This window comes from Lepidochelys olivacea (assembly GCF_965140295.1).
Source record: "Lepidochelys olivacea isolate rLepOli2 genome assembly, chromosome: 6".
Classification (NCBI taxonomy): Eukaryota; Metazoa; Chordata; order Testudines; family Cheloniidae; genus Lepidochelys; species Lepidochelys olivacea.
In genome coordinates this window covers 85,454,257-85,466,846 of record NC_140416.1, presented here as the reverse complement: position 1 = coordinate 85,466,846, position 12,590 = coordinate 85,454,257, and the positions used below count along the sequence as shown (strand labels likewise).

The 12,590-nt window shown below is 38.2% G+C and overlaps 1 protein-coding gene across 4 annotated transcripts in view; it reads right to left on the bottom strand.

Annotated features, from left to right (window-relative positions):
- The window catches only part of MIA2 (MIA SH3 domain ER export factor 2), a 67,799-nt gene that overhangs the window by 3,374 nt on the left and 51,835 nt on the right, over positions 1-12,590 (bottom strand). For all 4 annotated transcript variants that reach the window (XM_084632414.1, XM_084632415.1, XM_084632412.1 and 1 more), the window contains 10 exons: positions 12,181-12,282; positions 10,621-10,681; positions 10,263-10,298; positions 8,538-8,605; positions 7,367-7,449; positions 6,813-6,941; positions 4,395-4,553; positions 2,814-2,945; positions 948-1,024; positions 229-460 (listed from right to left, as the gene is read on the bottom strand). In XM_084632414.1, the coding sequence (XP_084488540.1) occupies positions 229-460; positions 948-1,024; positions 2,814-2,945; positions 4,395-4,553; positions 6,813-6,941; positions 7,367-7,449; positions 8,538-8,605; positions 10,263-10,298; positions 10,621-10,681; positions 12,181-12,282 (1,079 nt within the window). The remainder of the gene's footprint in view (positions 1-228; positions 461-947; positions 1,025-2,813; positions 2,946-4,394; positions 4,554-6,812; positions 6,942-7,366; positions 7,450-8,537; positions 8,606-10,262; positions 10,299-10,620; positions 10,682-12,180; positions 12,283-12,590) is intronic.

Here is a 12,590-nt window from a genome sequence, read left to right as displayed (position 1 = left end):
TAACTAAATTTATGAAAAAGTAGCTACTTTGTCATGCCCTTCACATTAGCTTGATTTGGAGGAGAGGAAAAAAGGGTGTGCAGAACAAGAAAGATTGTACCAACACCAAAAGAGGTCTTAGAGAAACACAGTAAGATCAGGAATATAATTTACATATACACCCTGAGGATGGTAGTTTTAGGGAATTTAAACTAATTAAGAAAACAAATGCAAAGAGAAATGACATACTTGCCAAGGAAGGACGTGGTAGACCCGCAAAATCCCTTGGAAAATATTCACGAGGTCCATACATGCCAATAGGAGGAGGAGGTGGGAAAGGAGGTCCTCTTCTTATAAAAGCTCCTCTAGGATCCACAGGCAGCAGTGGAGCTCTCGGTGGAGGGAAAGGTGGGGGGGCGAACCCTGATCCAATTGCTTCACTTTCAGAGGCAAGTGACTGATCAGACACAGTTAGGAAATTCTGTAGCAAAAATCAGAAAACTGGTCAATCAGCTTTTTGAAAGCGATAAGGCCTGTATTTTCAAGACAGGAGGTGGAGGACTGAGCTAGGAAGCCTGGGTTCTATTCCTTGGGCCAGTTAATCTCAAAGAATGCAGCTGGGAACAGTCAAAAGAAAAGTGGGGAAATGACTGTACACAAGCCATCATCTGGACCACTATAATTGTATCCCCTTCCCCACATCCTTTTCTTTTTAGTTTTTCAGATGGTCAATTAATTTGGGATAGGGACTATGTTGTCTTATATACGTGCTTAGTACATTGTGGGTGCTATCACAATCTATATACAAGTTTGCAGGTCTTTAAAAAGTGATAGAGGAACAAACTGGAACATAGCTGATCATCTAGTACATACAAAAAACCTTGCCTTAAAAAGTTTAGAATAAATAGATTAAAAATATATCCTTGCACAAAAAAATGAATTTAAGTTTTTATTCATCTATTACTTACACTAAAAGTGGGATAGTCTTTAGTTTCATTTCCACTGGGCTCTGTCCTCGAACTATTTTCTGGAGACACTTGCCCATCTGTGTTGAAAAGTAACAAAATAAATTAGGTTTTCCCACCACTTCTTCTGCAAACCACCACCACCAAAGTTTGTCCAAAAAAGAAGGGGAAGGAGGTGTTGGATACTGTCAGATACAGGACAGCATGCTTAGCAATTGGATATGTGCTAAGGGGCAGTTAAGGGTTAGGTTTCTGGGCCTGAGCATCACCAAGGAAGAGGATAAACATCTGATGTTAGCACTACAACCCAGCTGCAGGTTTTCCAAGTTGCTGTTGGCCAAATAAATCTTCTCTCTCCTAGATACTGTATTTCTCAGTTATAACAGGGTCTTCCTTGCTTGGGAACATACATCTTAGTATATGCACCACACCACTAAGGCTTGTTACTTTTAGTCTGAAGGCCTACAAAGAGGGCCACCATCACAAGATGCAATCTTAGCAAAATCTCCACAGAGACTGCAATATTTTCTCACCCACTATATCTGGGTTGAGAAGGAACAATTGTGCAAGTTTCCCCACAATGCCTTGTTGCTACTTGTGTTCGATCTGTTTTGTGAACAAGGGGATACATTTAATCTGGCACCTTTCATACCCTGGGGTGTTCCTCGTTTTCTAGATGTTCAACTTGAAACATCCAAGACCTGATTTGCAGGAGTGCTGAGCACTCTCAGCTGTAACTGAGTCAGTGGGTCCTGTGCTTTGAACATATAAGGGGTGTGGCAAGATGGCCAATTTTAGTCTGGTGGGTCCTGCGCTTTTCTTGGCAGGGAGCTAAGATGCCACCCTTTGCCACTGCTCTTGGGTGCCGAGGGCCCCGCTACTAGTCCAGGAAGGTGGTAGAGGAGGGAAGCGGGGGAGGGTTCTGGGTTTGCTCCTTGCTCTGAGTCCCTGCCCCTCTCAACCCTGTGGGTTTCTTACCCTCGTCCCCCTTAGGTGTGGTTACCCTCAGTCCCTAGATGCTGGGGGGAAGGGAGTCTCCCTGTCCTGCTGGGCAGGGTCTCCCTTACTCCAATTCTCAAGTCTTCCAAAGCTCTCAACACACCTCCAAGCTCCAGTCCTTCCTCCTCCTCCTCCATCTGCCTGACACAGGGGGTTTTATTAGGTTCCTAACAGGGCCTTAATTGACTGCAGGTGCTCCAATTAACCTGCAGCCATCTTCCCTAGTTTACAGGGAACCACGCCTTAATTAGCCTTGAGCTTATATATTTTCCCTCTAGCACTCTCCCACTACTCTCTGGCCCTTCTGTATCACAGGGGCTATGAAAATAGTGAGTACTTGGAAAAAATCAGGCCCTAAAGGTCTCAATTTGGGCACCCAAAGTTAGTGGATACATGACAGTTTTAGTCTTAATCTCTCTGTGCCTCAGTTCCCATTTTCCAGAGGGGATAATACCATTTTAGCTCACATGGGTGTTGTGGTAACATTTGTGAAGCACTTTGATGCTACAGTGATGAGTCCCATAGGAAAGCCTATGAGGAAATTATTAACATTGCATTCAGTGCAGAGTCTGAATGCTGTAAACAGACATAGGCCCTCACACTGAATGAGGAGGATACAAAGAAAATATTGAATAGCACATTCAGTGAGCACAATCCATCCTGTGGAATAGATTGCTATCCTGATAATAGGGAAGGTAGTATCTGGGCTAGCAAATGGTGAAATACGTTTCTGAACAGAACAATCTTATGTTATAGGTTTGGGCCATGGTAACTAACAGGTAATCCACTACCATACCTTATTACATAATTATATAATTGTACTATCTTTCATTCAGTCACATAATGGCTGCAGATTAAAGCAATTCCTACCTGCTTTATCAAAAGACTGCATGTTATAACTTCGTAGTTCTGCTGGTCCAGAAAGTCTTCCTGAGTTTGGAGGATTAGAATAAAGTCTTTCTTGTCTTCGAGGGGGGAGAGTTGGATCATTATATGGCTGACCTACCATTCAATTAAATCACAAGAGGCAGTCTATTTAGCAAAGAGAGTCTCAGGATTTTTGTTAATTAAGTTATATATCTGCTTGTTTCCTCTTTGGATTTCTTAAAATCTCACAAAACATCCAAAATTAGATAGTGTATAATATAGGAAAATTGTCTTAAAATAAAATAAGAAATGAAAGTAAGTCTCCAGCAGAGCATCCTTACTACTTGCACTTCTGGTAAATAAAACATCGAATTCTACACAGATTTAAAATAAGATCTCAACGGCTGCTTAAGAATACAATACCAGAAAAATCTTACTATGCAAATTGAACCCAACATGACTGATGCAGCAGCTGATCTACATGCTGGATCCATGCTTTAGTCAGGAATAATTACCATATGTTTTAAAATATGCAGTATGTTCAATATAAATGAAGTTTGATTTTTTTAAGACTACATCAACATGTACTTTAGCAGGCCATGGTATAGACACTGTCCTACTTCATTAAATCTGGAATACTTAACATTTATGGCATATTCATCTCATGTACTAAAAGGTGACCTGAAACTGGATTTCTTTTTGAATTGAGCTTGTGTCCTTTACTGTTTTATTATGTATATAGATGGCCTGACAGGTTGTGTCCCCCTCACTTCTCCCATGCTTACTTTGTAACTTAGACATATCAGGAATGTCAAGGTTGGTTGTCCCTGGTTTTGCTAAAGAACACATGGGAGATCAAGAACATTTACTGTGAGCTTTAACAATTTAACTGAAGAGGCAAGGGTGAAATCAACCTCTAACAGAGCTTTCCTTTAATCAAAAAGTAAAACCTGTTTAACTTCAATGACTTTAGCACCCTTCCCCAACCATGTGTTTTAAGCAGTCTGTATATCTGCACTAGGAAAAAAGCTTGTTTTTAACAAAGATACAGGATTTTACAATGTGTTAAACTCTCTCTTTGTTAAAAAAAAAAAAAAAAAAAAAAAAAAAAAACCCACACCATTTCCTAGTGCAGACATACCCTCTATGGGTCAGCTTCTGCTCTCTCTTAGCTCTTGAGATCTCACCATTTCTCCAGTGAACATAGAATCTTCCAGACTAGACACAGCTTGAATTTCTAATGCCTAGAACAAGCCGATAATAAAATACCTGCATTTAATTTAACCCCCAAATGCTCAGTTACACATTATATATATAATCCTATGCTTGGTGCATCACAGAGCCATGCATCTCCGGAGAGGAGCTCCAATGCACAAGGGGAATGAACCTACTATTATACCGTTCACGTGTTGCAGCATATTCTCCCTTGTGCACAGAAAGCAGGGTTACATGTCAAAGTTAGGTAGAAAGCAGTGACTGTGAATGTCTTTTTAAAACGTAGCTAGTATCTGAATACACATCAGTTTCCAGTATTCTTATAATTACATTTTTACAAATATCTGATGGCCCAGGATATTTATTTACCTGATGATGGCAGCATTATCCTACGATCTCTATCCCATGGAGGTGATAGGGACCCAGTGTCTGAAGGTGCTCTGTGGGGATCAGATAACCTGTCAGAGCTCAATTCTCCTCTTTCATTAGCAGCTTCATACATGGCAGGGTTCCCTGCTCCTCTTGATCCTTATTAAAGAAATAAGATATCAGTTTATTCCAACACTTTAATAATGTGTTGCAGCAAACGTCACTGTCTGTCAATAGTAAGAAAAAAAGTGCCAGTACTTTAAGTATGTGGTAGAAGCATAGCTAAAGCAGGACAATTTACCAGGTGAATTGTCATGATTCACCATAATTGCTGCATCAGCATAGTTGTCATGTTTACTGAAAGTGTTTAAAAGGTTTGCTTAAAGAAATAAAAGCTTAATTCCTTAAAAGATGAATCTATAATATATTCAGAGTCCTCTTCTTTTTAAAAAGTATATTATAAATCCTCCTATCATGCCAATCAGTGAAGCTGGTACCTTCTTGTTAAAAGTTCTTCTCAGTGTCAGTCCCCTGCAACTTGAAGGGACATGGTCAAATTAAAAGAAAAAAACTCTGAATTTTTTTTAACCTACCATTCTAGTGAGCAACACTTTCAAAAGCCGGAAGAGAAGAGAATCAAAGGAGATTAGAGCATGTAAAGTTGGTTTCACAGATCAGAAGAAATAGGGAAAGAGAGTTTTATTGTAAGTGTGGCAACACCACAAAAAATGGGAAGGAAAACTCAGGAGCTGAGTAGTAGGTGAAACTACTTTATTAATTATTTTATAAAATAACTCTTGTAAGTTGTTAGTTTCCCTTTAAAAAAAGCATGATTTGTACTGAAAAAAAATGACACAAATATGAAACTCCATGATGTCATTTTGAGTTTCAATTACCCTTCCTCACTGTCAGCACCTCAAACAGCCTGGAATCTGAAAGTCAAGCTATTTTCTGTCTTACACAAAATTACAAAAAGATTATACAATCAGAACTTAGTTACCAATTTCTTTTAAAATATCTTGCTCGCTCAGCTTCACTGGCTCTGCAGCATGAAATGAATGGTAGGTACTTATTTCTGTCACTAAAATAAATAGGCAGGACTATGCATACATAGTCCCTTTTCACAGTAAAACTGCACTTTAAAGTGAACAAGTTGAAACTTTCATTCCTTCCTACTGTCCCCCAGAGAGGACCAAATCATCCTGGAGACCATTCAACTGTTAATAACTACTGTACTGTTTCTCTTCAAATTTGAAGGTATTTGTAATGTAAAGGTGTATAAAAAATTCCAGTTTCTCCTATTTATACAATAAATTATTAATTAAGAGACCAGGTTTTAAATGTGATATAGCTAAGGCCGAACTTTCCATCTTCAGTCTGCATTTTCAAAGTTCTAAGAACTTAAATTGTTAACCTTGAAGTGCAGCTGGCCTCAATTATTCATTTTAAAATGCTATTTTAATTGAATTTTGATTGTTTAGCATCCTAAGCTGATCTGCTGCTCCTCCTCGTCTTCACAAGTAGAAGGATCTCATCTCCAAGCAAGTTGGGTCTGAATATGTCATTGGGGCAGACACAATAGTAGTAATTGGAGAAGCAGCTTCTGCAAAGAGTAATGAACCAGAGACTTCCACTCTCACTGCATTGTAACAAACTGCTGAGCTCCCTTGCAACACTTCACCTTATCCCCATTCCTCCAGTTCTCTTATGTTTGCAAAGACCACCACAGAATTTGTGAGAGACAGAGGTGAAGGGAGTCACAGATTCTCTCCCTCTCGTACATCTGTGGGACAGTGGTGTTCTCCTGAACAAAGGCTGCCACAGATTTGTATTTTTTTTGGGGGGGGGTGGGGGGGGAGCTAATCCTTCCTTCAAGCCCTACCTCACTTCCCAGAGAGACATATTTCTTGCCAGCCCCATTAGGATTGTCCCACACTGTTTGAGTGCATAGGTGCACTCCCCTCCCTTTGTCATTTTCAGACCACTATTCTTTGAGCTGGGAGCAGCAGCACTCTCTTCAGGAAACTAATGATGTCACTGACCAACTCTTGTTGCTGATCGTGGAACGAGACTGAGCAGGAATTCTACCTCTGTAAAGGAGGAAAGGCTCAGGCAGCATCCCTGTCTGTCCAAAAGAGACCAAGTTTGCCTGTTTCCCTACACTTCTGTACAAAGTGATGCCACAAGGAGTAATACCATAGTTTAGTGATCCAGTATTGCTACCGATATTACATAACGGACTGCTTTAAAAATGAGCGGGAAAATTATTTTCATGTTTATCTGGGGATTTCATTTTATACTGAATTGGCTGTTTTTAAATACTTTTGCAGGTTACCATCAGGAGAAAAAAAGATAAGATAGATTAACAGAGGAGAATGAAATTCAGAATAGAGATGTTTTGAAATTTGAGAATTGTACCTCTTCCTCCACCACCTGGAAGCATAGGTGAAAGTCTTAAAGGGCCCTCCAATAAGGTTGGCGGGGAAAGAAAAGCTCTTGTTTCAGATGAAGGCCGGCCCATGGGTGAGGGTCCATATGGGGAATGCTCTGGAACAGTTAAAACAAAATATTCAAATTCAGTGTTAAAAACTGCATAAGTAGTTTACTTTTCACAATTTAAATTCAAATCTTGGGTCACAAGTGAAATGAATCGGGTGGTTTTGTTATGTTTCTAGAATGTTTCACGATGTGGTCTAATTTCAAAGGCATTTCAAAATTCTTATTTTAGACTAAATACCCAGTAGAAAAATGTTTAAGTGATCTAGAATAATGTATTCACTCAGGGTCAGCTTTAAAAAAAAAAAAAAAAAAAGAGGTGATATTTGCATGCACAAATGCTTGCTGTGCTTACAGTTATGAATATGCTGGTGGGGGGGGAGGGGGAGGGGGAAGAGAGCCAAAATATCACCACCACACCACACCTGTAGTATTTTACAATGCAAAAAAAATGAGTTTAAAAAACTCCACTGTACCTCTGCCAAATGGTCTAACTGGGACATCAAGAGCGTGAGGATCTTTTTCTAAAAGGTCAAATCTAAATTCCATTTCAGTTAATCTGTAAATATGGGAAGAACAAAAAAAGTTACTAACTTTATAAAAAAAATCATACCAGTTTCCTGGAAATCCATCATTCTCCACCAACATTTCTATTGAAATATAAAATTAAGCTAGAATTCCATTTCCTAGGTGGTATCAAAGATATTACATTAGCTAATGAAATAAATTACAAAGAATAACTGTCAAACATAGAACAAGTTATCAATTTAAGTATTCCTCAAAATACTCATCTACCTTTATACTGAAAGGTAAAAATTGTAATTCACACATTAACAAATGAAACAAATGTTACAAGCCCCAACATCACATTATCCTCGGTTACTGTAAACCTCATTTCAAGGATTTTTAAATGGTCTATTAAATAAGTAAACAGTACTCAATTTTAAGAGTACAAACATTCAGTAATCAAAGTTCCTGGTTAATATAGGAGATCATTTAACAAATTCCTGGTGCTATCTTTCTCAAAACAGGTATTTAATTTCAGTATTTTTAACCATATCTTACATTCACATACTATAACCATAGTTACATTTCATTTATCCTCTTCTTTCATTACCGAAACAGAATAACATTCTCTCCAGCAGTTTCTATGCCAAGATGGACTAATGTTCCTTCTACCATTTTAACTATGGAGAGGAGACTGAAGGTGTACCATGCTACGAACATTGTGCAATCTGATTGTTGCTGGTGCAATTTGTACTGTAGTGTAGCTAAGAAATCACTCCTGCTCAGTCTAGACTCTCAACAGTTCTCCATTTCTACGAGGTATCAGTCACTCAGAAATGTTTCCACCACCCATCCAAGGTTTTCCATTATCACAAAACATTACTAACACAGAGAAGAAAAACAGGACAGGGCGAACAGCTGCATTTCTACAAACCTGTGGACTCATTAGTTAAGGGTATTCTACTGAAAATACATGAAGGACCATGGCATGTTAAGTCATGCACAGTCTGAAAAATAATTTACCCACACCCATTTGTAGCTGTGTCAGTTCTGGTTTTATGCTTTTCCACTCACTCTTTCTGAAAGATCAAAATTACAGCTAAATTATACTGTTCAGAATCTATCCAGTACAGTACTTACTTTTGTCTGTTGTGTGCATTTTCTTTTCTCAGATCATTAAGATGTCTTTCCGCTGCCCGGGCTGTCAGCTTTAGGAAAAAAAACCTACTCAATTAAATATTTCATAACTAGTACACCTCCTGGATTTCCAGTAAGTATTTCTAACTGATAATTTGTAGGCCTGTTGCTCGTAACATGAAACAGGTCTATAAAGTGTAGGGGAAATTATCACATGTACTTTTTAGGAAAGTGCAAAAGGTACATATATTGGATTTCACCAGCAAAAACCAGCATAATATTTTTAATAACCATCCACATAGAAAACACATACTAGGAAACTCTGACTTAGGGAAGGTTGAAACTCCTAGGTATTTTTCACAATCAGTGTAAGTTATTAGCAGTTCCACTGAAGTCAGTTGTTAAAACATCACATGATTAGAATCAGTCTTATTGGGAATCTTAAGAGGCTACACTCCACATCAGATTTTTGCCATATTTAAAAATAGTGCAAATCAAAGGAAGCCAAGAAGTTACTAATACTAATACTATTGACCTTATAGAATCCAAAACAAGCATTATAAACTTATTGTAATCTTGACAGCAAATGTGTAAACTTAAGATCTCAAGTTAAAACAAGATCAAATAATGTTAGATGTTAATTATTCTTTTTAATGTATTCATAAGAACTGTGCAATAACAATGAAAAAATCCTAAAAAGATTATTTGAAATTCATCCACTATCACTTACTTCTGAAACAAAGAAAGAGCAAGCAAATGAAAAAAATCTAAGTTTGTATCTAACAGTGAAGGGAAGAGGGGATGAAATGCGGTCTTTTGTTCTTTTCTTGAATAAAAGAGCTTATTTTATCTTACAAAGGGCCAAACTATTCCCACGGTTACATGCACACAACTCTGATTTCAATGGAAGCTGCATGTGAATATTCGAGGTCAGAATCTAACCTTACCTATCCTGACTTATAGATTCTTTAAGGCACACATTAAAGTTGGCCATGGGGAAACAAAAAAAAAATCCACACCATTCAAGTATTATGGCTACACTGCATCTCCAAAATATAAGCAGGCAAGTTTTAAGACGTAAATAAGGTCTATTTGAAAACCTGCAAAAAGAGCTAGGGCAGTATGGGGAGTACCCTAGCACGGAGTCCAATTAACAAGGTTACTCTGAAACCTATCAATAGGATTCTCTCCTATGTAGACCCCTTTGCAAGACTGAAATATTTATTAGTAGTGAGATATTTTCATTTTCTAGTTTAAGGAGAAGAGATAAATGGATTTTGCAATTATATTCTTACAACAACAACAAAAGCAACTGAGCAGAATGTTATCACAGGACAAAATGTCTTTTACTATTAGATAAAGGCAGAACAGTACAGCCAGGGAATTTATTAAAATGGCATTGAAACAAGGCCAAAAAGTTTATTTACAAAACATCAAACAATTGTTAAACAACATCTTGTTCCAGTGGATTTATTTATATAGCAAGTGATTTTGTAACATTCTGGCAGAATTAAAAGAGACTTGGTTTAATTACTACAGCTATTTTATCTGATAAAAAAAAACCAAAAGATTTGTCATTCAGAAACCTACTAACAAAAATATTTAATGAATAGTTTTGTCTGTAAACACTCCACTAAAGTCAAGGTATAAGGCAGTCTGTTCAGCAGTTTGAAGAGCACTGTAATTTTTCCATAACAGAGCTGAGAAATTTTAATATTTGGAACTTACCCAGTTATCGTGAGCTTTTTTCTCATGTGAAGTAATCTATTAGAGAGAGATATGCATTAGAATACATTTAAAATAAGTTATTCATCTGACCCAAAAAAATAAATTAAGACTTCAAGGCTATTTTCTGATACAAAATAAACAGGCCCCCAGAGTTTAAACTGAGAAGTTATACTCTTACTCAAAAATACCACCCACTTGGTAGTCTTTGCTAATTGTAATTTATATTAAGGTATGTCTGATGACATTAACCAAATAAAAGCACTGCAAGCATCTTTAAAGTGGTAGTTTCAAGTTGAAAGTCAATTGTATTATTCCTGAGTATGGCAAAATGCCAGTTAAGTCAATGTAAAGTATATACCTGACTCTGATAAGAATGAATGGTTCTGTCTAGCTCTTCTTCTAGATCTTTTGCTCGTTGTCTGTAATAAAAATGTTAGAGAATACAATTTTAAATATGAATACCACCACAGATAGTGACACTGCAAATGAGTAACTCTGAGTTTATACACAAACAACACTATTGTTACCTATGACCAAGGCCAACTTAAAAAAGGATGAATAAGAAGAGGGGAGTGGGGAGGAGAGATAGATCCTAGGCCCTGTTGAAGTGGTGCAAAGAAGACTGGAAAAGGTGGTCTAAGTGACAAGCTGAAGATTTCTCTGGCATAGGGGAATTCCTCCAGTGATGTAGAGCCCACAGAGTCAGCCCTACTCTTTGCAGCACCTAGTATAGGCAGTGCATTTTTGCATACCTGCAGTTACCAGCTGCCAGAGTTGCCCCTTGAGGATCATTAGAGACTTAAGGATTGCTACAAGTTGCACTAGGGACCAAAATGACCCAGGAAAAGGGTACATAAAAAGGTGATATAAGGCCATTTTTCTTCAACCCTCCCACCCACACCTACATCCTCCTTCAGGCCCTGTGTTAAACACAGCTCAGGCACACCCAAAAGATTAGACCCAAGGTAAGCACAGAATTTAATTATGTTCCACTATCTGCAATATCCTCTTTGAAACTTTAAAATAAAATTTCCCTCCTACTTCATATTTTGCCTAAATATGAAAGGACAGATTGTGTTTTGAACTGAGCATTTTTGTTTACTCTTTAGGGTACTAACATCAAGAATGGCAACATTATTCTAGGAACTGCTTTAATCAATTAACTGATCAGCAGAACCTTCTAAAGCAGTGGTTCTCAACCAGGGTCCAGGGCTCGCTGGGGTGGCCACGAGCAGGTTTCAGGGGGTCCACCAAGCAGGACCAGTCTTAGACTTGCTGGGGCCCACAGCAGAAATCCAGAGTCCCACTGCATGGGGCTGAAGCAGAAGCCTGAGCAACTTAGCTCACAGTGCCCCCGACGGCATGGGGCCCCAGGCAATTTCCCAGCTTGCTACCCCTTAAAGCCGGCCCTGGCTTTTATATGCAGTTATTGTGGCACAGGTGGGCCATGGAGTTTTTATAGCATGTTGTGGGGGGGCCTCAGAAAGAAAAAAGGTCGAGAATCCTGTTCTAAAGTCATCAAATTGTGCTCAAAAAGTCACCAACTTCCAAGGGGAGTAAAGGCTGAAGAATCATGCCATACTTTGGGAACCTCAAAGACAAACTATCCTACCTACCCTGCTTTGCAAACAAAATGGAGTGACCCATTATAAGAATACAAAATTTTAGATTCTACACACTGATGGAAGAAGAGAGAGAGCCTGCCACTGGGCACTTGAGTGTCATGTGTATTTATCCTATCACACACACACACACTCTTCATTTGTTTAAGCTAGGATAACTATAAAAAGCATGGACATTTTTTGTGGGGGGGAACACTATGACAGAATATATTGTGTAACAATGCATTATAATAAGTAAATTTACTAAGTCTCTTGTGGATTTTGTAAACTGTAGAGAAAACACCAACAGTAAATACCTGTAACTGTTTAGTTCTTCTGCAGCATGATTAATTTTCTCATCTACTTTAGAGAGTTTTTCTTCTTTCTGTAACCGCTCTCTCTCCTCTACTGTTAGTTTCCTTTAAACACACAGACAGTATGGTTAGCTGTACCTCAAATAATAATTTTGCAGTTATTCTCTCAGCAAAGAGATTATTTAGTGTGATATTCACCCACAGAAGCAGAAAGAGGTTGTGGTGTGTAAGTATAGTGTTTTAAAATTTGTTTACATAGCTCATTAGCCATTAATTATTAAAATCTGGAACAGTAAAAGTAATACCAGGACTATCACTGCACTCAAATTAACTCTGATGCACATAAGGCAGCTCTGCAGAACATTCAGCCCACAGGCTAGAATAGGAACCATTAACCATTCTCCCCTACACAT